A 25,026-nucleotide genomic window follows, 5' to 3' on the forward strand; every position below is an offset into this window, starting at 1 on the left:
GTGAGTCACCTGGAGACCCTGTTAAACTTCGGATTCTGATTCAGGGGGTCTGGGCTGGGGCGGCAATTCAGATGCTGCTGGTCCATAGGCCGTTGAGCAAAGCTGTGAACCCAATACTCCCCAGCAGGTTTTCTCCTTTTTCAAAATGGGCAACTGAGAGCTTGACATAACTAACGCCATGATGAACTTGCAAGTTTTTCTCCTTCCTCTGCCTGCCTCCTCCTTCCCATACCTGTGTCAATGACTTTGTTTTGACCTAATGTTAATGACTTTGTTCCCTGTTTTAATCTGATGCAAATGACTTTGTTTTGTTCAGTGACTTAACGACCCCCCACCACAGGAAAATCAGAGCCCAGGTGTCTGATATGTATATCTTTAGCCTGATTAAGAGATGTCCCGCAGGTATCTCTTTAGTCTGATAGTCTTTTGTCACTATCTTGTAATGAATAATTCCTCCGGCCAGGCAGACTACAAAGACACTTTAAAATCCTACATAAGCTCTAATATCAAATTGCTCTTTGGGACTCCAGAGAGACAGCCTGTGTTGCTGCTGGGTCCCTGGTGATGTATGCAGCTCCTTAATAAACTTTCTCACTCTTTGTGACTTGGAGTATGTTTCCCTGACTCAACTGCTCCAGGGCACGGACCCTAATTGGGTAACAAAGCCAATTAAAACCTCAAGAAGCCTACGGGCAGTCCTCACCAACCTAAGATGAGAGACTAACTGCCGCTAAAACTTCATTTTATCTCTTGGCATTTTACATCCTCCTGCCTTCTTCCAGGTGCCCTCCACCTTCTAACACCTACACAGTAGGCCCTGTCGTTCTCAGCCCAGGAAAGCCAGAACGGGCAAGACCTGCCCACGATAGAGACTTCAGGCAGTATCTGCTGGGGCCTGTGGCTAAATGGTAACTAACCAGAGTTAATCAGATTTGAAATTCATTAGGATTGGAATGTATTTTTTTCGATTGCTGTAGAAAAGGTGCCTGGCTAAGTAAATGACAGGTCAACAAGCTTTGAGAAATGCAAACAAAGTGTGCTCAAGCAATCCAGAAACTGTTATTAGCCCAACACAATACAAATGCAACCGTGACGCTGCTAGTTCAGAAAGGTGCTTAGATCGGCAAATCCAACACCCTTCTCATCTACTCATTAATACAAGGTCTTTGCCATAAGAACTCCAGTTACAATGTAAACCTGGAAAATGTTTCAACTGGCTCCATTCATTTTGACATTTCATTTTTTAGGACAAGCAGCCAGGTTAGGAAGGAAGAACTGGCCTCCTCAATCTCAGTTTATTAACGTGGCATTCTCCGGGCCAAACCACTTTGCCTTCCTGGGCCTCAGCTTCCTCGATCCTTGCCTTGAATCAAATGAATCTGATTCCTTTAGCCAAGTCAGCTAGTATTTTCTCTAGGAACTGACTGTCCTAATAGCTAACATGAATTGAGAGCTTGCTCAAATGGCAGGCAAAGTGTCAAGCCCCCCCACACACACACACAGAGACACACAAAGACACACACACACATGATTTCATCCCATCCTCCCCACTATTAGTATCCACATTTCACAGAACTTGAAACAAGGGCTCAAGGGCTCACTCACCCATTTTCCAAGGAGTTGTCAAGAGTGTAAGTAACTAATGACAACAAAAGTGGTGTGAGGCTGGATGACAGAGGACCCTAGACTCAGGGGACATCTACATCGATTAGTACAACATAGTACATAAAGTCAACGTTCTGCGTCCTACTTTGGTGAGTAGCATCTGGGGTCTTAAAAACTTGTGAGCAGCCATCTAAGATACAACTACTGGGCTCTTTCCATCCAGAGTGAGGGAGAGAGAAGGAGACCAAAGAGTCAGAGGAACAATTAGTCCAAAGGACTCATGGACCACATGAACTATAGCCTACGTGACCCCAAGACCAGAAGAACTAGATGGTGCCCCACTACCACTATCAACTATTCTGACTGAAATCACAACAGAGGATCCTGGACAGAGTGGGAGAAAAATGTAGAGCAAAAGAACAAATTCACACACACACACACAAAAAAAAACAGGCTTGCTGGTCTGACAGAGAGTGGAGGAACCCCTAAGACCCTTCTGACCTGGAAATGAAGCCATTCCCCATTCCCGGAGACCACCTCTCAGACAACAGACAAGCACATAAGAGAAACAATAACACCAGAAAGGAACACACTCCTTAGAACAATCAAGTATACGAGATCAAAAGGGCATTATTTGCCCCAAAGCAAAGGTGAAAAGGCAGGAAGGAGTAGAAAATCAGGGCGAAAAAAATGGGGAAAGCCAGGTGGAAATGAGGAGAGTGCTGACACACTGTGGGGGATGAAACCAAGGTCGTGAAACACTTTATGTATAAACCATCAAGTGGGAAACTAATTTGCTCTGTAAACTCTCACCTAAAGCACAATTAAAAATTTAAAAAGCAGTGTGACTACAACCTGGGTAAGGAATGGCCAAACAAACAGCAATGGGAAGCCTCTAAATTCTATCAGGATAAGAATGGGTTCTTTTAAAAAGCCATTCCACCCTGACAAATGTCAAAAGATAATTTTCAAAAAAAAGATAAAATCATGATTCTCACACAGATATAAAAAATAACTACATACTAAAGATTTTATTTAATTTAATGAGGGAACCAGGCAGGTGTCACAACCAATTCAAAGAAGTCAAAAAGAAACAAATTTACGTGCAGCAAAGGAACGTCCGGAGTCACTGGGTTAACCGAATGGTTAACCAAAAAGTTGGCCATTCGAGTCCACCCAGGGGCACATCAACAAGGATCCAAAACGACAGTGGTCTGGTTCAAAAAGGTGTGGCTCCATGGTCCTTGCTGATGTTGGAGTCTTATCACCTGACCGCTTCCTGAGGGAAATCTAAGGACCACCAGGATTTAAGAATAGAGGTAAAAGGACAAGTTTTCATGGCTAACACATCAGTCACTTCCAGGGTTTAAAGTTCAAAGGGCTCCGCTTTCTACACACGGGTGTCACGAGTTCAAAAACCTTTCACCTGGCACACAATGTGGTTTTTCAGCCAGCCAGCCAACTTCCAGAACAGACTTTGCTGCTAGGTTTCAAATGCCCCCGGACACCTCCATATTTATGAGTCTCCCGGGCATCCCTAGGACCTTCTTCTCTTTTTATGTTCCTCATCTCATTAAGAAGCACTATGCCACCCTTTCCTGAAGCCAGAGACCTAGGAGTTGCATGTGACGACTTCCTCTCCCTCACTCCCAATTCAGCAACACTACCGCCTCCATTACGTCCATCACTAAAAGGCGATGTGAAAATGTGTCTCAAAACTGTCGCTCTTTCCCCATGGTCTCAGGCAGCATCTAGCTCAATTGGCAAAACATAATTTATAAAGAAAATGTTCTACATCTGACGGTGGTGAGTAGTGTCTGGAGATCCTAAAAGCTTGTGAGCTGCCATCTAAGACACTCCACTGATGTCACTCCAGCTGAGCAAAGAATGAAGAAAACCAAAGACACGAGAGAAAGATTAGTCCAAAGGACTAACAGACCACAACTACCACGGCCTCCACCAGACTGAATCCAGCACAATGAGATGGTGCCTGGTTACCACCACTGACTGCTCTGATAGGGATCACAATAGAGGATCCTGGACAGAGTGAGAGAAAACAAAACCCCACCCAGTGCCATCGAGTCGACTCCAACTCATAGCGACCCTATAGGACAGAGTAGAACTGCCCCATAGAGTTTCCAAGGAGCGCCTGGCAGATTTGGGGAGAAAAATATAGAACAAAATTCAAACTCGAAAAAAAGAACAGACTTACTGGTCTAACAGAAACTGGAGAAACCCTGAAAGTATGGCCCCCGGACACCCTTTTAGCTCAGTACTGAGTCACTCCTGAGGTTCACCCTTCAGCCAGAGATTAGGCAGGCCCATAAAACAAGCAATAATATGCATAATTCAACCACGTATACAAGACTAAAGGGGCACACCAGCCCAAGAGTCAGGACAAGTAGGCAGGAGGGGCCAGGACAGCTGAACGAATGGAAATGGGGAAACTAAGGTTGAAAAGGGGAGAGGTGTTGACAGGTTGTGGGGTTGCCACAAAAAATACGCATATTGTTTAGTGAGAAACTAGTTTGCTCTGTAAACCTTCACCTAAAGCCCAATTAAAAAAAATAACTGTTCCTCTTCCCACCTCTACTGGTCCCACCCTAGTCCAAGCCTCTCTCTCAGTGGGTCACAGTAACAGCCTCCAAGTGGTGTCCATGCTTCCACTCTCACCACTCTCCAACCCAGCCTTTTATGTCATAAAACAGAAATGAAATCATATCTTCCCTTGCTGTGCAATTATTTCGTTACTACTCCTATGAACCTGAGAATAAAATTGTAGGCTCCTTAACACGGCCAGTCAGCCCTCCCCAGTCTGGTGCCCCGTTCAACTACAGAAATATGATTTATACCATAAATGTTCTTTGTTTAATGTCAGTCTTCCCCCATTTGACTTTAAATCCCATCAGGGCAGCAAAGGTTTTCTACTTTGTTCACTGCTTTTCCCAGAGCTCAGCACAGTCTCTGTTTCACAGGTGTCCCCCAAAATTGTTGAATAAACAGATAAATTCACCCATATTGAACGTTCAGTCTATACATATTAAAACCATTTACCACAACTCCACGGAGCACACCGGATCATTCCAGCTTCATTTGGAAGCCGGGACTAGGTATACTGCTCAGCATGTGAAAATCAAGTGTCCAATCAAAATTATACCCAGCAATAATTCTAAAAATTACTCCTTAGTAAGTCAGAGAAAACCGATAGGACAGGCACAGCTATTTGACAAGCCTTTGCTATTTGATCCTTATCACCCTTTATGAAGGTGAAGATCAGCTACTCTGTGCAAGGAAAGAGAAGACAGCATTTCTTACTGAGAGTCCAGTGAACTATGCTAGGTCTGTTCACATCAGTTATCTTATTTACATTTTATAATTAGCCCTCTAGATAAAGTTGATGACCACAATTTTAAGATGAGGTAACACTCAGGTATGTACAGGATTAAAAAAAAAAAAATGTTGCTGTCGGGTTAACTCTGACTCATGGCGACCCAGTGTGTGTCGGAGTAGAACTGCGCTCCACAGGGTTTCCAATGGCTGAGTTGGCAGGGGTAGATCACCAGCCCTTCTTCCGTGGCGCCTCTGGATGGACGCAAATCTCCAGCCTTTCGGTTAGCAGCAAAGCGTGTTAGCCATTTGTATCACCCAGGGAATTCCATAGGATAATACTCTCATCTCATTTCCTAAAAGTACCACCACTGATTTATTTCAAAAAGAAATTCTACTGAACCCCAAATGCAATCATCAGTGAAGGACAGGTACCTCTAAAATTTGCTGATTTAGGCAGCACAAGTCTTTTCAAGAAAAGCCACCGGACAATGGTTTCTAAAAGACAGTGACAACCTACAAAGATGCAGTTACACATTAGTGTTTTACTTCTATTACACTATTCGCTGCTTATTCAGGCACACAGATGCCAGACAGGCTGCCCTAACCTTGTAACAGGGTGCTGAAGCCCGTTCTGTGACACGGTACTAGATGATGTCCCAGGACACAAATTCACAACCGACCTGTGACCTGGAGTTTTTAAGAACAGTACAAGCTAACTTTCGTACCACAAATACCAAGATATGCGTCACTTAACACCCACGATGTCCAGTGCAATAGGACATTATGTGATGCAACACCCTATTATATATTAAATCCCTGTAAAGCCTATTATATGAAAACCTTATGGGAGCACATCCAGCCACAGGGGTGGAGGGGTGGCCGCGCGGAGCAGGTGTGCAGGTGCCGGGAGTCAGCTGGCATTGGCCACCGCCCTCTAAGGGCAGCCACTTCCTGATCATGTGTAGCCACCGCCACCCAGAGCCGGCAGCTCAGGAATGGCCGCTGCTGGTTATGCCCTGCGCCGGGATTGAGTGGCTGCACGGCTGCTGGGCGGTGAATGAAGCCAGGAGGAGGGGAAGAAGGAAGCAGAGGAGGAGGAGGCACCACAGGGACTGGGGTGCGCCCTGGAGCCCCACGGCTCGTCCACTCTCGGGGCTTGGGGTTTTAAAAACCAAAGAGTTGATTTTGACTCATAGCGACCCTTTAGGACAGAGCAGAACTGCCTCATAGAGTTTCCAAGAAGCTGCTGGTGGATATCGAACTGCGGACCTTTCGGCTAGCAGCTGAGCTATCAACCACTGCACCACCAGGCCTCCTTTAAAACCAATAGGAGAGCTGCTTTCCCTTTAAAAAAAAAAAAAAAAAAACAGCTTATGGGAAGACAGCCCTGTAGACAGTGGGACGTAGGAAGCATCCATACAATAACAAGTGTTCCTCCTCTCCAGGCTCAAACACGTCAGAAACCTGGACCATTACCAAGCCAGGCTTAAGATCTGCGGTGCCAAGACAAAGCATTTCATAATGCACCTTTTTTTCTACCAAGATTATCCAGAAGGCACCACGGCAGAGTTTAGGGAAACGAATGGATTTGGGACCTCTCTCTCAAGGACAAAACTAAACCCGTTGCCATCAAGTCGATTCCAACTCAGGCGACAGAGTAGAACTGCCCCACAGGATTTCCGAGGAGTGGCTGGCAGATTCGAACCGTCAGCCTCTTGGTTAGCAGCCAAGCTCTTTACCACTGTGACACCAGGGCTACTCTCAAGGACAAGTCATGTAATATGTTGAATTAGCTTGCTATGTAGAGAAGCTCAGATCTCAGACATAAAGTAAAACAAGCTTTATACATAAAAGCACATACAATTTTATAATTTTGAATGAACAGTATTTTGAAATAATGATCTTGTTAATTATGAGGCAGACAGCCTGAAAGTTGAAACCATTTTAATTTACTACTTTTGGGTGTGACAGTATCTTTTCTGATCACAGATACATTATACACTAATCAGAATGAAATGATAATATACATGTAGGTGTATCATGTATGTATGTATGCTTATACATACATGCGTATACATGTAGGTATATTATGTATCTATATATACTACATCTGTAGCCAGTGAAAACCCTACAGATCACAGATATTGTCTGAAACTTCGACTCACCATGGATGCACCATGAGGTGGGACCCATCTTGGGAAAAGCAAATCATGTTCGCTAAAGGGGAGGGTCAGTGAAGGTGAGACGAATTGACACAATGGCTGTAACCATGGGCCCAAACATAACAACTGGGAGAATGGTGCCGGACTAGGCAACATTTCATTCCGTTATATATGAGGTCGACATGAGTCAGAGCCACTAGGCAGCAAATAACGACAACAATGTATATACATTGTGTACATATATATGTATATGTATATACACATATATATTGTACCTTATGTGTCTGTGTATATATACATGAGGGTAGATACATACACACACTGTTTCGCTTTAGAACAGACGTCGCTTCTGTGAAGGACACAGTACGGCTTGGTGATTAAGTGCGCGCACCCCGGGGCAGGTCTGCCTGGTTCAAATCCCAAATCAGGTCGAAACCCTGGAATGGGAGACTCAGAAGAGGCGTAGTGAGCCCTTTCAAGAGCCTGACGTGGGAGACTGAATTATCACCAGGACTGCAAAGTGTGTTGATCGGCCGCCATCTCTGAGTGGCGCATCACTGTTTGCTACTCTGCCAGTCAAGAGATTTGGTTTCTAGGCAACACCACGCTGCCCTTGTCTTCTAGGTGGGAGATTAAGTTTCCAAAACGGCTTCGACCTGTATTTTTTCCCGTTCTGCTTATTGTTCCACTTCACCCACATTTTAAAAATTCGGGTCCACTTGGGTTTCACTTGTCAGTCATGACTGAGCCAGGCAGAAGTGGTCCAAAGCCCTGGTTGAAATGGACTCAACAACAACTGGTGTGCTTAATATATATTGTTGACTCATTAACATTGAACTCACGGCCAACAGCGCTGTAGCTCATGCCTGAATGAAGATTATCTAACGCATATTTTCCTCTGTAAGGCACATCACAATCTTTTTGCACTTAGGAACACTAGACAACACTTCAGTGCTACACTTCGGAGCTGTTTTAAACAGCAAAAAAGCACAAAAATGTGGCACCAAATAGATCACAAGAAAAAAAAAAAAACCCCATTGTCATCAAATCAATTCTGACTCATAGCAACCACGGAAAGGACACTTGTTTACAGTATGAGAGCTGAAAGACGGCAGAGGGTCACCTTGTTTGACCTCAGCTGGGAACATTGCACGTTGGTGACTCAAAAATTTTTGCCATGCTGCACATGTCCGTGAATAACTGCAAAAGTACCATGAGTACTGATTTTGAGGTTACGAATAAATTCTAGTGAATGAATTCACAAATACAAAATGTCTGAATAATGAGGGTTGACTATATATATTTATTTGTAGGGGGAGAGGGGTAATAACAAAACTAAGAAAGACTAAGTTCTCTGAGAATCTCTGAGTCAGAAACACCAAGCCCAGCTGTTGCAGGATTCCTGAGCTGTAACAGCCTAGGGTTCCTAAGGAAGTTGTATTTTTCTTCAAAACAGTCCTGAATCATGCAAAAAGTTCCAACACCTCTTCTGAGCTCTCACAATGTTGGGAAAAAGCAGCCACTCTGACTTAAATTCCAAGGAAGCTGGTATGAAAACACCTTCCTTTAAGAGAAATCCTAGGAACCACATTATAACAAAGTACAAACAGAACTGTTATTTTTTTAGATACGAGAAAATGAAAAAAGTGAATGTCTAACAGTGGGTTGGAAGTATATGTATATTGATGAGGTGTGAGCCCCAGAGGAGACTTGCCCAGTTCCTCCCGACTGTTGTTGTTGTTGTTGCTCTGAGGGACTGTCAAGTCAGTTCTGACTCATAGCAACCCTGTGTACAACTAGAAGAAACACTGCCCGGTCCTGCACCATCCTCGTAATCGTTGCTACGTTTGAGCCCATTGTTGCAGCCGCTGTGTCAATCATCTCATGACTGAGGGTCTTCCTCTTTTTCACTGACCCTCTACCTTACCAAGCATGATGTCCTTCTCCAGGACTGGTCCCTCCTGATAACATAACCTAATCCTCCCACCTGCCATCGTCTCCCCTTCCAGACGGCCACTCCCACTTGAAGCAGTAGATTTATAAATAAAGATAGGAGCCTTTAAGAAAGAAAAGGTCTTTTCTTACTCTACCAAAACAAAAACCTTTTCTTCCCAAACATACAATCAGGGCTCCAGCAAAGTGAAACAGATTTTTCAGTTAACCTATTTAACGGGGTCTTGGAACTCTCTAAGATACACCGTGATCATTCCTATGTAACACACTGTGGTGCTTCTTCACAAGCCCACAACTTTGAATATTCCGGGTCCGTTGCTGCTTTTCTCAGCCAGATCTGTTCTCTAACATAGAGAGCTTCTTGATTCCCGGGTTTTGGCTTTTGTGGAAACAAGCAGACATTCAACAATGAATATCAGAATGAATACCAGAAACTCTCAGGAAAGAAGTGCGATCTCAGCCCCTCAGCCTCTTTCACAAAATCATAGACTGATAAACTGGACAATCTTCTAACACAAACCATTTAAATCAAAAAAGCTGTACGTATAAATGCCAGTTAATTGTCATTCTGAAAACATACACAGCTCAGCCACCGCCCCACCTCCATTCTCCTGAAGGTGTGCTGGAGTAGTTACTGAAGAGTTCATCTGAAGGACATCGTATAGCTACTGACACAGACCAATACAGGCACTCCCTGGGTTAGGAGCTTCTGACTTACAGAAACTCCTAAAAAAATCCTACTTGCCCTTAAATGTTATGTAAATTTGACCTCACTGTGAAACAACTAAACCAACGCCTAAACCAAAAACCAGTTGCCTTCGAATCAATTCCAACTCATAGCGACCCTATCGGACAGAGAAGAACTGCCCCATACAGTTTCCAAGGAGCAACTGGCAGATTCAACTGCTGACCCTTATGGTTGGAAGCCATAGCACCTAACCACTACGCCACCAGGGTTTCCAAACCAACCCCTACTCGCAACAAATTTTTCATGACAATCACCTCCGCTTGCTGTACCTGCAGCTTTTAAATCACTGAAAAGCCTTCAAGCCTTTCCCTGCACTAAAGAAGAACCCTATGCGCCTGTTCTGACTTACCCACAAATTCGACTTAAAGACACACTAAGGAGCAGATCTTGTTCGTAACCCGAGGACTGCCTGTATTTCCCACTGCTTTAAACAATTTCATTTGGCAAAAATTTAGTTTAAAAGAATACCTTAAGTGATATGCTAGATTCTATGGAGAATATAAAAATGAATAAAACCCAATTCTGCCCTCAAAGAGTTTGTAAATCAGAGAAAAGATAAAGAGGCAACAAAAATAAAGATAAAAGGCAGTATGAAACAAGGGGTAACAAGGGCATTTTGTAGGACCGTTGGGAGGAAGGAGGAATGACTACTGAGATGACCAAGAAATGCTCACGAAAGAAGTGACACTGAAAGACGGGATAAAATTCAAGTCAAGCTTGCCAAGAGAGAAGAGGTTCTTGAGAAAGAAGCAAAGGTAGGAACTGAGTAAAGACAGGGCATATGTGAAGACTTAAAAACTGTGCATTTGGGTAAAGATGTAAGGCACCTGTGTTGGATAATAGGGGAAAACAGTAAAGATAATCTGTGGACGTCTGTGGATGGCTTAGAGCAGGGATGTGTCCTGGATCCAGGAGGCCCAGTAGAAAGACCCATCTCAGCAATGTGCAGAATAGACAGGCATTGGGAAGCCAGGATCTGGGGCTGACTGGGTGAAATAAAAGCTTGAATCTGGCTAGGCCAGTGGCCGCAGGATGGCTAAGCCGTGAGAATCAGTCACCACAGGAATACAACTGTTAGCCTAAGAAAACACAGCAATTTAACTGTGTGCACACTTGTGCCAGTAAGATTTCTTTTCCACTGACGGGGATCGTGCATAGGACTGAAGCCTCGTTTAACGAAGCAACAGGGACAAGCTCAATTTGAATGTTAACAGGCGTCATAACGTTTCTATTTCTCCTGTGAACTTGAGATAATGAAGCATAAGACGATCTTCCGAAGACATTAAATTTGACTCAGGTATTGGTTAATAACAAATATTTAAAAAAAAAAAAAAACCATGGCCATACATACAGTCACTTCTGACTCATAGTGACCCTACAGGACAGAGTAGAACTGCCCCATACATAGTTGACCTTATCAGTTAACCTTCTCCTCCATCAACCCCACACTAATGAGCCTTAAATAACTCTTCCCACCCACAGAATTCCTGCGGTGCCCCCTCTGGGGGAGCTCTGGGCTGAGCCTCCAGCAGATGGAGCTGCTCACAGGGGTCCACAGTCCTTTGAGAAGTCTAAGTACAATGCTGCCTTGTCTGCTCCTGCTGAGTTTCAACAGTCGATTTTCTCCCACCCATCTTAATACCCACGTCAGTGACTGACCCTATATTCATATTTAGGCCATTGTTTTTGGCCAAGAACGCAGATATTTGACTACACAGGAATTCTGCAAGTAAAGCCTTGCATCCAAGGGGGCACTGTTCCAAGTCTTCAGAAGAGATAGAACACGTGAGCCCACTACAACACGGACTTTGCATGTTTAGCTTCCAGATCCCAAACATAGACTCACATTTTTCCAATAATTTTTTTTTTCAGTGACAGCATGTCTTAATCTTGAACCCATGCTCCTTAACCCCATTCAAGTCCAGTTCAGGGTCCACACAGGCAGTAAAAACTCGAGAGCTCTCTACTGAGTTTCACTGAATCATGGGTTTCCCTCAATCATTCAATTTTAAATTTCTTTGGAAATCTCTGTAACTATGGACACTTGGGAGCACAATGCGTAAGCACTCGGCTGCTAACTGAAAGGTCAGCAGTTCAAACCCACCAGCCACTCCTTGGGAGAAAGATGTGGTAGTCTGCTTCCATAAGGATTTACAGCCTTGGAAACCCTATGGGGCAGTTCTACTCTGCCCTGTAGGGTCACTATGAGTTGGAATCGACTTGACAGAGCAGGGGGTATGAAAAGGACTTTTACAGAAGTGTCTTCCATTTATATGGCCTAAACCAGAGGTCAGCAAACTTTTTCTATAAAGGATCAGGGAATAAATCTGTTTGGCTTTGCAGGCCTTACGGTCTCTGTGGCAACAATTCCACTCTGCTATTGAAGGAGCCCTGGTGGTGCAGCGGTTAATGCGCTCAGCTGCTAACTGAAAGGTCGGTGGTTTGAAGCCACCAGCTGTGCTCCTTGGGAGAAAGATGTGGCAGTCTGCTTCTGCAAGGATTTTCAGCTTTGGAAACCCAATGGGACAGTTGTACTTTGTCCTATAGAGTTGCTAGGAGTTGGAATCAACTCAATGGCAATGGATTTTTTTTTTTTTTTGGTTGGTTTTAACAAGAAAGCAACCATAGATAATATGTGAATTAATGGGTGTGGCTTGTCAGTTCCCAGGGGACCAGTCTCAGCCCCCTCATCTAAAGAAAGAAGATGTAAACTGCCAAATGTTCCTTGTCACACAAATACTGTCAGGCTGAGGGTCATCATATTAAAACCTCAGAAAACCCCTAAGAAGTCTCATCTGATATAAAATGAGTGCTGGCTGAAATCCAGCCTCTGCACCCTCTGGGCTCTACCTTTTGTGCAGACTATCTCCATTTCTGGCCAGTCTCTCATGGTTATCTATCTCTTCTGAGGCCTTGGAGTGGCACCCCCTTGGGTGCAAGGCTTCACCTGCAGAATTTCTGTGTAGTCAAATATCTGCTTTCTTGGCCAAAATACAATGGCCTAAATATGAATGTAGGGTCAGTCACTGACGTGGGTATTAAGATGGGTGGGAGAAAATCGACTGTTGAAACTCAGCAGGAGCAGACAAGGCAGCATTGTACTTAGACTTCTCAAAGGACTGTGGACCCCTGTGAGCAGGTCCATCTGCTGGAGGCTTAGTCCAGAGCTCCCCCAGAGGGGGTGCCGCAGGAATTCTGTGGGTGGGAAGAGTTATTTAAGGCTCATTAGTGTGGGGTTGCAGCTCTGATGGCAGTTGGGCTACTAACCAAAAAGTCGGCAATTCGAATCCACCAGGAGCTCCTTAGAAATCCTACGGGGCAGTTCTACTCTTTCTTCTTGGGTTGGTATGGGTCAGAATCAACTTGACGGCCATGGGTTTGGTTTTTGGTTTTTTAGTGTGGTGTTGGAGTCCTGGTGGCACAGTGGTTAAGCATTCGGCTGCTAACCAAAAGGTCGGCAGTTTGATTCTACCAGCCACTCCTTGGAAACTCAATAGGGTAGTTCTACTCTGTCCTAAAGGGTCGCTGTCATGGATTGAATTATGTCCCCCAAAGATGTGTATATCAACTTGGTTAGGCCATGATTCCCAGTATTGTGTGGTTGTCCTCCGTTTTGTGATTGTAATTTTATGTTGAGAGGATTAGGGTGGGATTGTAACACACCCTTACTCAGGTCACCTCCCTGATCCAATGTAAATGGAGTTTCCCTGGGGTGTGGCCTACACCACATTTTCTCTCTCAAGAGATAAAGGGAAGCAAGCAGAGAGTTGGGGACCTCATACCACCAAGAAAGCCGCACCAGGAGCAAAGCACGGCCTTTGGACACAGGGTCCTTGCACCTGAGAAACTTCTCGACCACGGGAAGATTAAGGACAAGGACCTTCCTCCAGAAACGACAGAGAGAGAAAGACTTCTCCGGAGCCAACGCCCTGAATTTGGACTTATAACCTACTAGACTGTGAGAGAATAAATTTCTCTTTGTTAAAGCCACCCACTTGTGGAATTTCTGTGATGACAGCACTAGATAACTAAGACAGTTGCTATGAGTCGGAATCGACCTGACGGCAACAGGTTTGGTTTTTGGTTTAGTGTGGCGCTGATTCAGGAGAAACTCAACCTGTTAAGGTCAAGTATATTCGTTATTAACAAATACCTGAATCATATTTAATGTCTTCAGACGATAATTTTATGCTTCATGACCTTAAGGGAATTCCTCATAGAAAAGTCAAAAGTATCAAACCATCAGCCCTTCGAGACCCTGCCAAAGAAAGTACTATCCGTTCTCCATGCTCCTTCAAAACAGGACTATGTTTTCCATCCTGACTTAAGGCATCCATTCCATTACATGGATTTGGGTCAGCTGCAGTGGATGGGAGTGACAAACCATTCAATCCTCCTGAAATCCAGATTTCGGGGTTCACGAAGTTGGGGTGACTCAGTCAGGCCATCTGCGCTTAGGTGTCCTTTTGAACCTTGAGCCTTTAAGGAACTTTCCTAAAGTCGCCTTCAGGTCAAACACCAGCCTAGGAAGCAGCTTAGTGGAGACTGTGTTGCCTTAGTCTCTGGGCTGTTTTGGAGAATTATCAACAAGTGGCCAGTTTCCAGGGGCAGGAACTCCAGGGTTGGGCTGGACAATGTAGGGCACATCCTTAGTGACTGACTTTACCCTGAAGGATCCTGGCACCCTGCACATGTTCTGATGCTATCTCCTGGGAAATTAACATAACAATGTGACCTAGAGAACCCCTCCCTTCTTCAGAGGGCCTTCCCAACACAGGTAGTCCCCAACTTATGACACATTCAAGTTATGAGAAACCACACTTACAAACTGTCAGCGTATCTGGAACACGGCATCTTCCTGGGAGGAAGTTATGGGAAAATCCATGCAGGGGATGTGGAAAAAATTGCTAAGTTATGTGAACACGCTCCAAGCATTTGATCAGGGTAATATGATAGAAGAGATTGGTGGGAAAATCATCCATATGGCAAGAACTCTGAATTTAGAACCTGGTATCACCAATGTGGAGCAGCTCAGAGTCCATGGAGGAGGGGAATTGACAGACCAGGACTTAATGCATTTTGAAGAGGAAAGAAATGCTGAAGAAGAATGAAATAATGAGGAAGAGGAAGGAGAGAAGTTGTCAGAAAAGTTTACAGTGAAAGAATTAGCTGGAGTTTTTTCTAAACTAAATCCAGGGTTTTAGCTGCTTGATGACATGGACCCAAAACCTGATCACTTTGCTAAGGTTGAGAAGCAGATTCGGGAAGCAGTGATATGTTACCATGAAATATGTGAAGAAAAAAAAGAAAAGGGCCATAAAGACAACTCTCACTAATTTTCTGACTACAAACGCCATCTGCATTCTCAGGGGTAATCCAGATGGTCCAGAACCTTCCACAAGTGGAGTTATTGCCACAACTGACAAAATGCCAACATCATCCAACTCTTGTTCATGGTGAGTGTAAACTATCATGATTTGTATATTTTTTATGTATGTAGGTATCTATTAAGATATTTCTGTAAGTTTGTATGCAACGTTTCCAATAAAATTGGGTTTATAAAAATACAGATAATAAAAGGCAAAAATAATGAAAACTTAAAAAAAATTAGGTATCTGACTTAGAACTGACTTAGGACGGAATCGTCAGAAAGGAACCAGTTGTAAGTCGGGGACTACCTCACTTGGTTGATGCCACCCAATTCAAATCGTATCTAATCACAACAAATATATTCCATGACACTAATTTTTGGCATTTCTCTGTGCATTTCAGTTTTTGACAGGGGTTAAGGACTGTGACTTTTGTGCGGAGTAGAAAGAGTGGTGGGGGAGGCTCCCATTCCTCAGAACTGGATGGTCCACCTCCATCTGGCATCTTCATCTGGCGCCGGCCAAATCCTTCACTAACATGGCCTGATGTTCCCCTCTCGGGCAGCACAGCAGCTCACAGCACTGTGGCTCAGGCTGCCACGACCTTCTCGCTGGCTTCACAGACACAGGCAATGACATTGTCCCTTTTGTGGGCACCAAGGTATCATAACTTGCAACTTCTGGGTTGCGCACTAAAGTTGTTCAAATAAAGAGAAAGATCTTAAACCAACCACCATGACTCTCACAGAGATGCTTAAGAACAGTCTGCTTCAAGCAAAGCTGCGTCTCCATTCCTTACAGAGCCCAGCTTGGGTTCGCACAGAGCTCCCGTCTCGTAAGTCACAGACGGATGGGTAGAGCCTGAGACCCTCCACCCAACAAGACCTTGTCTTCATAAATCACTGGATTTAGGCTTTGGGAAGAAAGGTCTTGATCCACAGAAGAACAAACAGACGTCAGGAACCAACAGACGTTCAGACTTTGATTTCACAATGATTTCACGGCTGACAAGGTTTTGGAGTTAAACTGACACCATTTACAATTTGCATGACTTTGGGCAAGTTGCTTCCCTTCTGTAAGACTGTTCCCTGATGTGTGACTCAGCGACGACGGTAACACCTTCCAGGAGGATGGGTGTGGGGATGAAATGAGAGCAGAAACTGAAGCCCTCAGCGCTGAGTCTGGTCCATGGTGCTGTTGTCGTTAGGTGCCATCGAGTCAGTTCTGATTCATAGCTACCCTGTCCACAACAGAACCACTTACCGGATTATCAGCTGCTGCAGTCTGGTACATGGTAGCACTCTATAAATAGCAGCAACACTACAAATGGCAGGGAGCACCGTATTCTGGAAGGTAGCCCGGCCCGGTCCCACTTGTGCACAGAGCTTATCTGCCTCCCTGTAATAAAATTCCACCCACTCATCACGCCTAGTTCTACTATCTGGAGTGAGATATAGAACAAGGCTTAAACTCCTCTTCCACATGACAACCGTTCAAAATTTTGAAAACAGTTATTGGGGCCCCAAGTCTTCTCTACTTCACACCAAAGAGTCCTCAGTTTTTTTCAGCCCCACTCTATGCCCCATGGGTTCCAGACCCATCCACATCCCAGCTCCTTCTCAGGAGACATGGTCTTTCATTGGTATCCCTCTAACACTGAGGCCAGAGGGCGGCTGCGGTCCTTGGCAATGCTGGCACCAAGCACCCTGGTGTCCCTGAAGCGCACACCAAAATCCAGACTTTCCAGCTAAGACCATGACTGAGGAATGCCTTCTCTCACAGTTCAAGCAGAGCACAACAAGGGAATGATAAGAACAAGTCAGTCTGTGCTTTCCATGAGTCAAGCCAGTCATCACTGAATCCCTGGCTTGATTCCACACAGCCCTGGAGTTTAATTTAATGCAAAGGAAAGAATTAAATACCACAGGGCCTTGCAGACATCTGGGGGTATCTCAGTATTACATGCAGCAACTGTTACTTAAACTCTTCAGTCATTGCTCACCACAGTCATCTCCTCCCGCTTTCCTTCCTCTCTCTGACCTCTCCATTCATCACAGAATTCTTCTTTGGGCTTACCCAGCCTCTCTTCTCCATCTGTGACCTGCTCACTGGTGGCAATATGATCACTGCACCCAGGGCTAAGAGGTATTAGCAAACACACAGTGCTTCCTAGTTCCAGGTGCTGTTCCAAACACTTTACAATATTAACTCATTTATTCCTAACAGCAGTGCTTTAGGTAGGTGCTACAATTAGACCCGTTTTATAGATGAAGCAGCCGAGGCATGGAGAGATGAGATACAATCACAAGGTCACACATCTAGTCAGTGGCTGTGATAGGCAGGATAATGGCTTCCCAAAAGCATCCTGATGCCTAGAATCTATGAATATGTTTCACAGCAAAGGGAATTAAAGCTGCAGATGGAATTGAGGGTGGTAATCGGATGACCTTAAAACAGGGTTTCGAACCAGCTCTTCCCAGTTCAGTCACGGCCGAGGAAGCGAAACTGGAGCAGAATCGAATTTTTAAAATTTGGGTGAATCCAAGTGATAAGTGGAATGAGAAAAATTATGAGTTGAAGCCCTGCTAAAAACCTAATCTCCCTCTTTGAAAACAAGGGAGCATACATATCACATAGCAACCAAATCTCTTGCCCACTGGGATTTTGAGCAGAGCCGGAAACTGCGTTGCCCTGCTCAAAAATGGCGGCCGACCACGCTGCTTTGAGTGTGTATCACTCACCACAGTCCTGCCAATTATCCAGTCTTATGCATCAGGCTCCTAAAAGGGCTCACTATGCCTCTTCCGAGCCTCCCATTCCAGAGCTTCAACCTACAATTTTTCTCGTTTTGGATCACCCAAATTGTAAAAATTGGGGTCTGTTCTGGCTTCGCTTCATTGGCCATGACTGAACAGGTTCAAACTGGTTTGAAGCCCTGCCTTAAAATAAGGAGATTATCCTAGACTATGCAGGTGGGCCCAAAATAATCACAAGGGTCCTTTAAATGGGGAAGAGTTGTTGTCATGGTGATGTGCTGTCAGACAGACTCAACTGGCCATTGCTGACTCTGAAGATAAAGGAAGGGGTTATAAGCCAAGGAGTGTGGGTGGCCTCGAGAAACTGGAAATAACAAGAAAACAGATTCTCCCCCTAGAGCCTTCAGAAAGGAATGCGGCCCTGCTGACACCTTGATTTTAGCCCAGTGAACCTCATTTAAAACTTCCAACCTCTAGAAATGTAAGATACTTTGTGTTGCTTTTAAGCTACTAAGCTTATGGCCACTTGTCACAGCATCAATAGGAAACTAATACAGATTTTGGTACTAGGAATGGGGTAATACAGTGTTATGGATTGAGTTGTGTCCCCCAAAAATATCTGTCAACTTGGCTAGGTCATGATTCCCAGTATTGTATGACTGTCTACCATATTGTCATCTGATATAATTTCCCTATGTGTTGTAAACTCTATCGCTATGCTGCAATGAGATGGATTAGTGGCAGCTAAACTGATGAGATCTACAAGATTAGTGTCTTAAACCAATCTCTTTTGAGATATAAAATAGAGAAGTGAGCAGAGAGACATGTGAACCTCATACCACCAAGAAAGAAGCACCAAGAGCAGAGCGTGTCCTTTGGACCCAGAGTTCCTGCGTGGACAAGCTCCTAGTTCAGGGGAAGACTGAGGAGAAGGACCCTTCTCTGGAGCTGACAGAGAGAGAAAGCAACTCCCTGGAGCTGAGGCCCTGAATTTGGACTTGTAGCCTACTAGACTGTGAGAGAATAAATTTCTCTTTGTTAAAGCCATCCGCTTGTGGTATTTCTGTTATAGCAGCACTAGATGACTAAGACATACATTAACAAATACCTGAAAGTGTGGGCGTGGCTACAGAATTGGGCAACAGGCAGAGGCTCGCATAATTTTAAGGAGAATTATAGAAAAAGCCTAGATTGCCTTGAACAGAATACTAGCAGAAATATAGATTTTAACAACTCTGCTAGGAAGGACTCAAAAGGCAGCAAGAAGCTTAGTAGCAAAAAAATACACCATCTTACAGAATACCTAAATGTCATCAACAGACTGCTGGTAGAATCATGGATATCAAAGATGCTGCCAGTGAAACCCCCACAGCCATCAAGTTGATTGCGGCTCATAGAGACCCCACTGGACAAAGCACAACTGCTCCACAGAGTTTCCAAGGCTACAATCTTTATGGAGGCTGACTGCCACATCTTTCTCCTGTGGACCGGCTGGTGGATTTGAACTGAGAACCTTTCAGTTAGCAGCCGAGCATTTAACCACTGTGCCGTCAGGGTTCCCTTGCCAGTGAGAGCTCACATGAAAGTGAGGAACATGGAATTGGAAACTGGAGAAAAGGGGACAGTCGTGAAACAGCGGCAGAACGCTTAGCTGAACTGTTTCCTGAAGTTATGCGAAAATCAAAACTTGTAAAGGATGAACTTGGATATTTAGCTGAAGGGATTTCCAAGCAAAGTGTCAAAGGTGCAGCCTGGTTTCTTTTGCTGTGATAGTAAAATGTGAGGGAAAAGACACAGACTGAGGGAAGAAATGTTAAGCAAAATAAGACATCTTTGGTGGGCGGGGGGGATTATTCTGCCACCACAGTCCACCTTCCGGCCCCCAAGACCTAACGTCTGTCCCACATGCAAAATGCATTCCCCCTATGCCAGTATCCCCCAAAACCTCAACCCGTCACGGCACCGATAGCAAACGAATACAGTGGCTGAGCAGGCAATATGACTCTCGGATTTGGGTTCCGGGCTATTTCTCTGTGCCACCTCCCACGGCCTCGTTCCTGGGCCTCCTCTTATCTTCAAAGAACAGGCACTGAAAATGCAAAGACCAGTCAGATACTGTCCCCACTCTAAAGGGGCCACAGCTTTGAAGAACAAAGGACAAATAAGTGAGGAGGCGTCACCAAGCCTTCTAAGACTGTGGTCACGCTCTCATCTTCCTGTTGCATTTTCTTCATAGCAACTATGAGATGTGAAGATATATTATTTCCTTGTTTGTCTCTCCGCCTTCTCTGGAATACAAAGGCCATGGAGTGGCAACCAGGTGTTCACTGCTAGAAAGCAGGCCCTAAAACAGTGTTTGGCACATAGCAGGTGCACAGTTTTTATCTGCAGACCAATGGGCAACATCTCTTTAGGCTGTTCAAGCCAACTGAGGGAAGGCCAGACAAGAACAGGGTGATGGTGTACTCTGTTAGGGCATCTCCGGGCAGTCACACCACAATGCGGTGATTAAATGACATCTGTCTGCCCAAAAGGACAGTGAGTAAGTTAAGAGCAAGGACCAGGAGTGGCAAGGGCATAACGGAAAGAGGGTGGGCTGGAACCACATAGATGAAGGTCTGAATCCTGCCTAGCTTCTATGACCCTCTATTTCCCCATCGATAAAATGCAAGTAATAATACTTAGCCTGAAGGGACCTGTGAGAACTGAGTAACGTAACGTATTTAGTCAGCCTAGCAAATGTCTTTCCCCCCTCCAGCATACAGAATATAGGCAGCCAGGTACTTTGTTTTTTGAAAGAATATGCCAAGAGTAAAACAGAAACTCATCCAGTGCTATGTTCTTACTACTAAACATCATAATACCTTCTTCCCACCCACACCCTCCCCTCCCACCTCGTGTTACTAGGAGTAGGAATTAAAAAGGATTCATCCAGCGCCACGTGGGGAAGATAAATAACGTCAGTGAATTGTACGTGTAAAAACGGTCACCGTTGGAATGGTTAATGTCTTCTTACATGTAACCAGTTGTCATTGAGTCAACTCTGATGCATGGTGAACTCATGTGAGTCAGAGCAGAACTGTGCTCCATGGGGTTTCCATGGTTGGTTTTTCAGACGTAGTTTGCCAGGCCTTTCTTCTAAGGTGCCTCTGGGAGGATTCAAATTGCCAGCCCCACCCTAAGGGGCTACAGCTTTGAAGAACAAAGGACAAATAAATGAGGAGGGGGCATGCAGCCTTCCAAGGCAATGTGCTAGCAGCCAAGTGTGCTAACCGTTTGTGCCACTCAGGGCTCCTTTGTTATACCCATTTCCCCACAATTAAAAAAAAAAAAAAAGATTCATCCTCTGTTTGGTCCTCATCTCTCTGCTTTGGCTGTGGAACTTAAACTACTTAACAATGTTTGCAGAATGGACAGAAACTTTAAGAGCTGGGCAAAAGGTGAAAACACAGTAGGGTCCCCTAAAAGTTAAAATTTTGGATTTCCACTGAACTGAAAAGGTAAGTACTCATACCACTGTTTCCCTCCTACCAAAAAAACTCAAACCTGTTGCTATCAAGTGAATCCCAACTCATAGTGATAGTGACCCTCCAGGACAGAGGAGAACTGCTCCCATAGAGTTTCCAAGGAGCGCCTGGTGGATTCCAACTGCCAAGCTTTTTTGGTTAGTAGCCTTAGCTCTTAACCACTGTGCCACCAGGGCTCCGTTTCCCTTCCAGTGCCCCAGAACCCCACAGCCTCTGAGGAGCCATGCACAGAGGTGAGCTGAGTCACTGTTTACTCTGAGCCAAGGTCGCCCTGAGCATGTGTACACAGAAGGTCAAGAATGTGGAGAAGGGGGCCTGATGGGCCCCCACAGCTCATCAGAGCCTTGCTGACTTCACACTTGTCATTCCAGAAAGGAGAACGCAGCCGCCTAGCAACCAGGAAGTGAGTTGCTGCCTTTGGGAACCCGACAAGATATCTAGGACATCATATCAGCAGTATTACAAAACCCTCTGGTGATCAAGATTCTGGCTGCATCAAGTCCTTGGCACCCAAGTAGAAAATGGCCAGTTGAAATTAAACTGCTACCTCACAGCCTCTAAGGCAGGAGAAACCTGTTCTAAGGCAGCAGGTTCACCTCTGTTCCAGAAACAGGACCCATGGTAAAAGCCTGCATCTTATGGTGGCCGGTGCACGGGGTCTCAGTGTGGGTCCCCAGGGCCAATGCTCTATTATCCTCTTGTAAACTAAATGCAGCAGGGAAGTCCGGCCATTTAACAAAAGCGCAGCTTTTACAGGTACAGAAGTGGCAGCCAATGAGTTCTTGTTATCTGATTGGCAGTGCCTACACTCTACCGTTACCAAACGCTTACTGTTAGCCAGGTCCCTGCGTGGTGTAAAGGGTTTGTACTCGGAGGTGGAGTAGACTCAATGGCAATGGGTTTGGGTTTTTGGTTTTAATCGCCGAAAGGTTGGTTTGAACTCACCCAGCAGCACCATGGAAGAAAAGACCTGGCAATCTCCTTCCATAAAGATTACAGCCAAGAAAAGGCTATGGAGCAGTTCTACTCTGTAACACGTGCGGTCATCATGAGTTGGAATCCAGTCGATGGCACAGCACAACCACAACAGAGAGTTAGGGAAAATAAAGGATCTTAGAGAACCTTTCCCAGCAGCCTGGGGAAGGCGTTGGAGGTGGAGTAAAGAGCAGAGAAAGGCACGTTACTACCTCGATGACCAGTTTTCGAAGCCTGTTGGCAAACAATTCATCAGGATGTCAACCATCAAAGCAACAAGGAAAGCAGCGGGCGCACAGGGTGGATTCACGTCAGGCAACTCCATTAATTCCGTTTTAAATAGAGAATTAGTTATAACCGTGTTGATTCAGCACACTGTTGCACCCACGTTGTCAGTGGAAAAATTCTGGACGGGACCTCTGGGTATATCACTTTTTTAAGTTGTTGACATAAAAGAAACCAGACCTTACAGTTTCAGGCTTTCGAATTTACTATTTCAGGTTTCCCTATTTACTTACAAAAACTTACTCTTTTTTCGTGGGGAAGGAAGTATATTTACACTGTAACACTGTAAACGCCAGTGTTATTTTGCAGAGTTAACAAATTGAAAGCTTGAATTAAGACCCTCTGATAAGTTGTGTTTTTGGAAAAATTGCAAATACTACAGGCACCAAAAATCATCCATTAACTATCTTAAATGCTTCTACAGAAAATTACTCCAAACCCACATAACTTATAGAAGCCAAAATTGAGCACATGAGAAATATTGAGTGGGAAATGCAAATATGATCTAGGAGAAGAGAGGCTCCTTCTAGTTCCCACTGTCTTGACTAAACTCACAGGGGTAATGGGCTCTGTGCCTCAGTTTCCTCTTTTGCAAAGAAGAGCGAATAACCTTTGCTTTGCCTCCCTCTCAAGGCTGTTGTAGATATCAAACGAGATCATGTTCACTGAAAATACAGGAGGGATGGAGGGGGTCGGGGGCATGAGACATTCCTGGTTACAATAAGCAGACTCTGCGCTAGAACCGCAGTGATCTGGAGCGAAAGGCCAACGCAGAGTGGACAAACGACCAGCAGATTCTCTCTTTGGAGCGAAGCGCGCTTTGCCGGACTCACGTGGATTGTGGCTAAGGCGCACCTACTGATTAAACTGGCAGAGAGTTTACCCAACTATCAAGCAAGGACGAGAGGGAAAACAGAGGGACCAAGGGTAGCCGCGAGCACAGGGACTGTTGGCCTGACCTCGAGACAGAGCCACCTGCCCAGCAAAGGCCGGACCCTGTTCAAGGCCCGGGACGCCCTGCCCTTGGGGACGCGTCTTTCGGGTCTGTAAGGCCCTCCTCTCCCTGCCCCCTGCCCCTTGGCCTCTGCAGTCCTTTTCCCGAGGAAACCTGGGCATTGGGGGTAAACACCAAGACAGGGTGCCCGGGCCTCACCTGCCGTGTCCCAAATGGAGATGTTGTAGGAGCGCCACTGCTTCAGGTAGAAGGCGCCCCCCACCGTGCTGACCGTGTCCTGGAAGCGCCGCTCCATGTACCTGTGAAGCAGCGACGTCTTCCCCACGTTCATGTCCCCCAGGAGCACGATCTTCACGTCCGGCTTCCTCATTTTCCCGCAGGAAAGCTTTCCGCACCTCCCGTCCGTCCGCGCCCTGCCCACGACGCGCGCCGCCCGTGCGCCCCCGGGGCGCGCAGCTCACCACGCGACGCCTCGCTGGAGCCCGGGTCGCCTCCCCGCCGCCGACCCGGCTCGGCGCCTCGGACTCGGGGGACCCCGGAGACCCGGGACCTCGCAGCCCGGCAAGCCGTCGGGCAGCAGGGGCCCACGCAGCGCCCGGACTTTCACCTCCAGACGCCCGGAGGACGGAAGAGGAAGCGCGCTCGGAGCGCAGGGGCAGGAGCGGGAGAGCCGGCCGGAGCCCACGTGGGGTGGCCTGGGCACTCGGCGGACCGCCCCCCCGGTGCCCCCGCCTCCGGCCACCGCCCCACCCGGCACCCCCGCCTCCGGCCACCGGCACCCCCGCCTCAGGCCACCTCCCCCCCGGGGGTCTACTCCCCGGCCGTCTCCCCCCGGGGGTCTACTCCCCGGGAGCCGGCGCCCCCGTCCCCCCTGCACCCACCCCTCCTGGGCCACCACCCCCCGCCGCGCCCCTGCCCCCGGCTGCCAGGACCCCTTGAGTCCCACCCCCCCACCCAAGTTTGCGCTTTCGCAAGAATGGCAACTTCTTTGCACCCGGAGCAGACGGTGTGGGCGGCGGGTGACGCGACCGGTGCTTTCTGGCCGGGGGGACACCGAGGAAACCTTGGCAGGAAACGGAATCGGCCAGGCATAAAGCTTATGACCGCTTAAGGACTGAAAATGAAAGTTCCTGGGAAATCTACTTAGCTTTTCCCACTTCCTCTGCCAAACCATTGGTCTGCTTTGGAGAGTCCTAAATCCGAAAGGAATGCTTTTTTCCTTCTGAGTGCTACCAGAGGCGGGAGGTGGGGGGAAGTATTAGGGACTACAGAAGGGTCTGGTCCCAGAGCAAGTAATGGGGACCCCCCCTCCACGTTTGCTATTTCATTCTTTCTTTGGTAAAAACCATCTTCCTTTTACA

General features: G+C 46.1%; 1 protein-coding gene across 1 annotated transcript in view; it reads right to left on the reverse strand.

Moving 5' to 3' along the window:
* RAB20 (RAB20, member RAS oncogene family) overlaps window positions 1–24,359 on the reverse strand; it is a 41,948-nt gene extending 17,589 nt beyond the window's left edge. The window contains exon 1 of the mRNA XM_049867455.1: window positions 23,864–24,359. Coding sequence (XP_049723412.1) covers window positions 23,864–24,035 — 172 coding nt within the window. The 5' untranslated portion in view covers window positions 24,036–24,359. The remainder of the gene's footprint in view (window positions 1–23,863) is intronic.
* Between the last annotated feature and the right edge of the window lie 667 nt (window positions 24,360–25,026).

The sequence above is a fragment of the Elephas maximus genome, chromosome 23 (genome assembly GCF_024166365.1).
Source record: "Elephas maximus indicus isolate mEleMax1 chromosome 23, mEleMax1 primary haplotype, whole genome shotgun sequence".
Lineage (NCBI taxonomy): Eukaryota > Metazoa > Chordata > Mammalia > Proboscidea > Elephantidae > Elephas > Elephas maximus.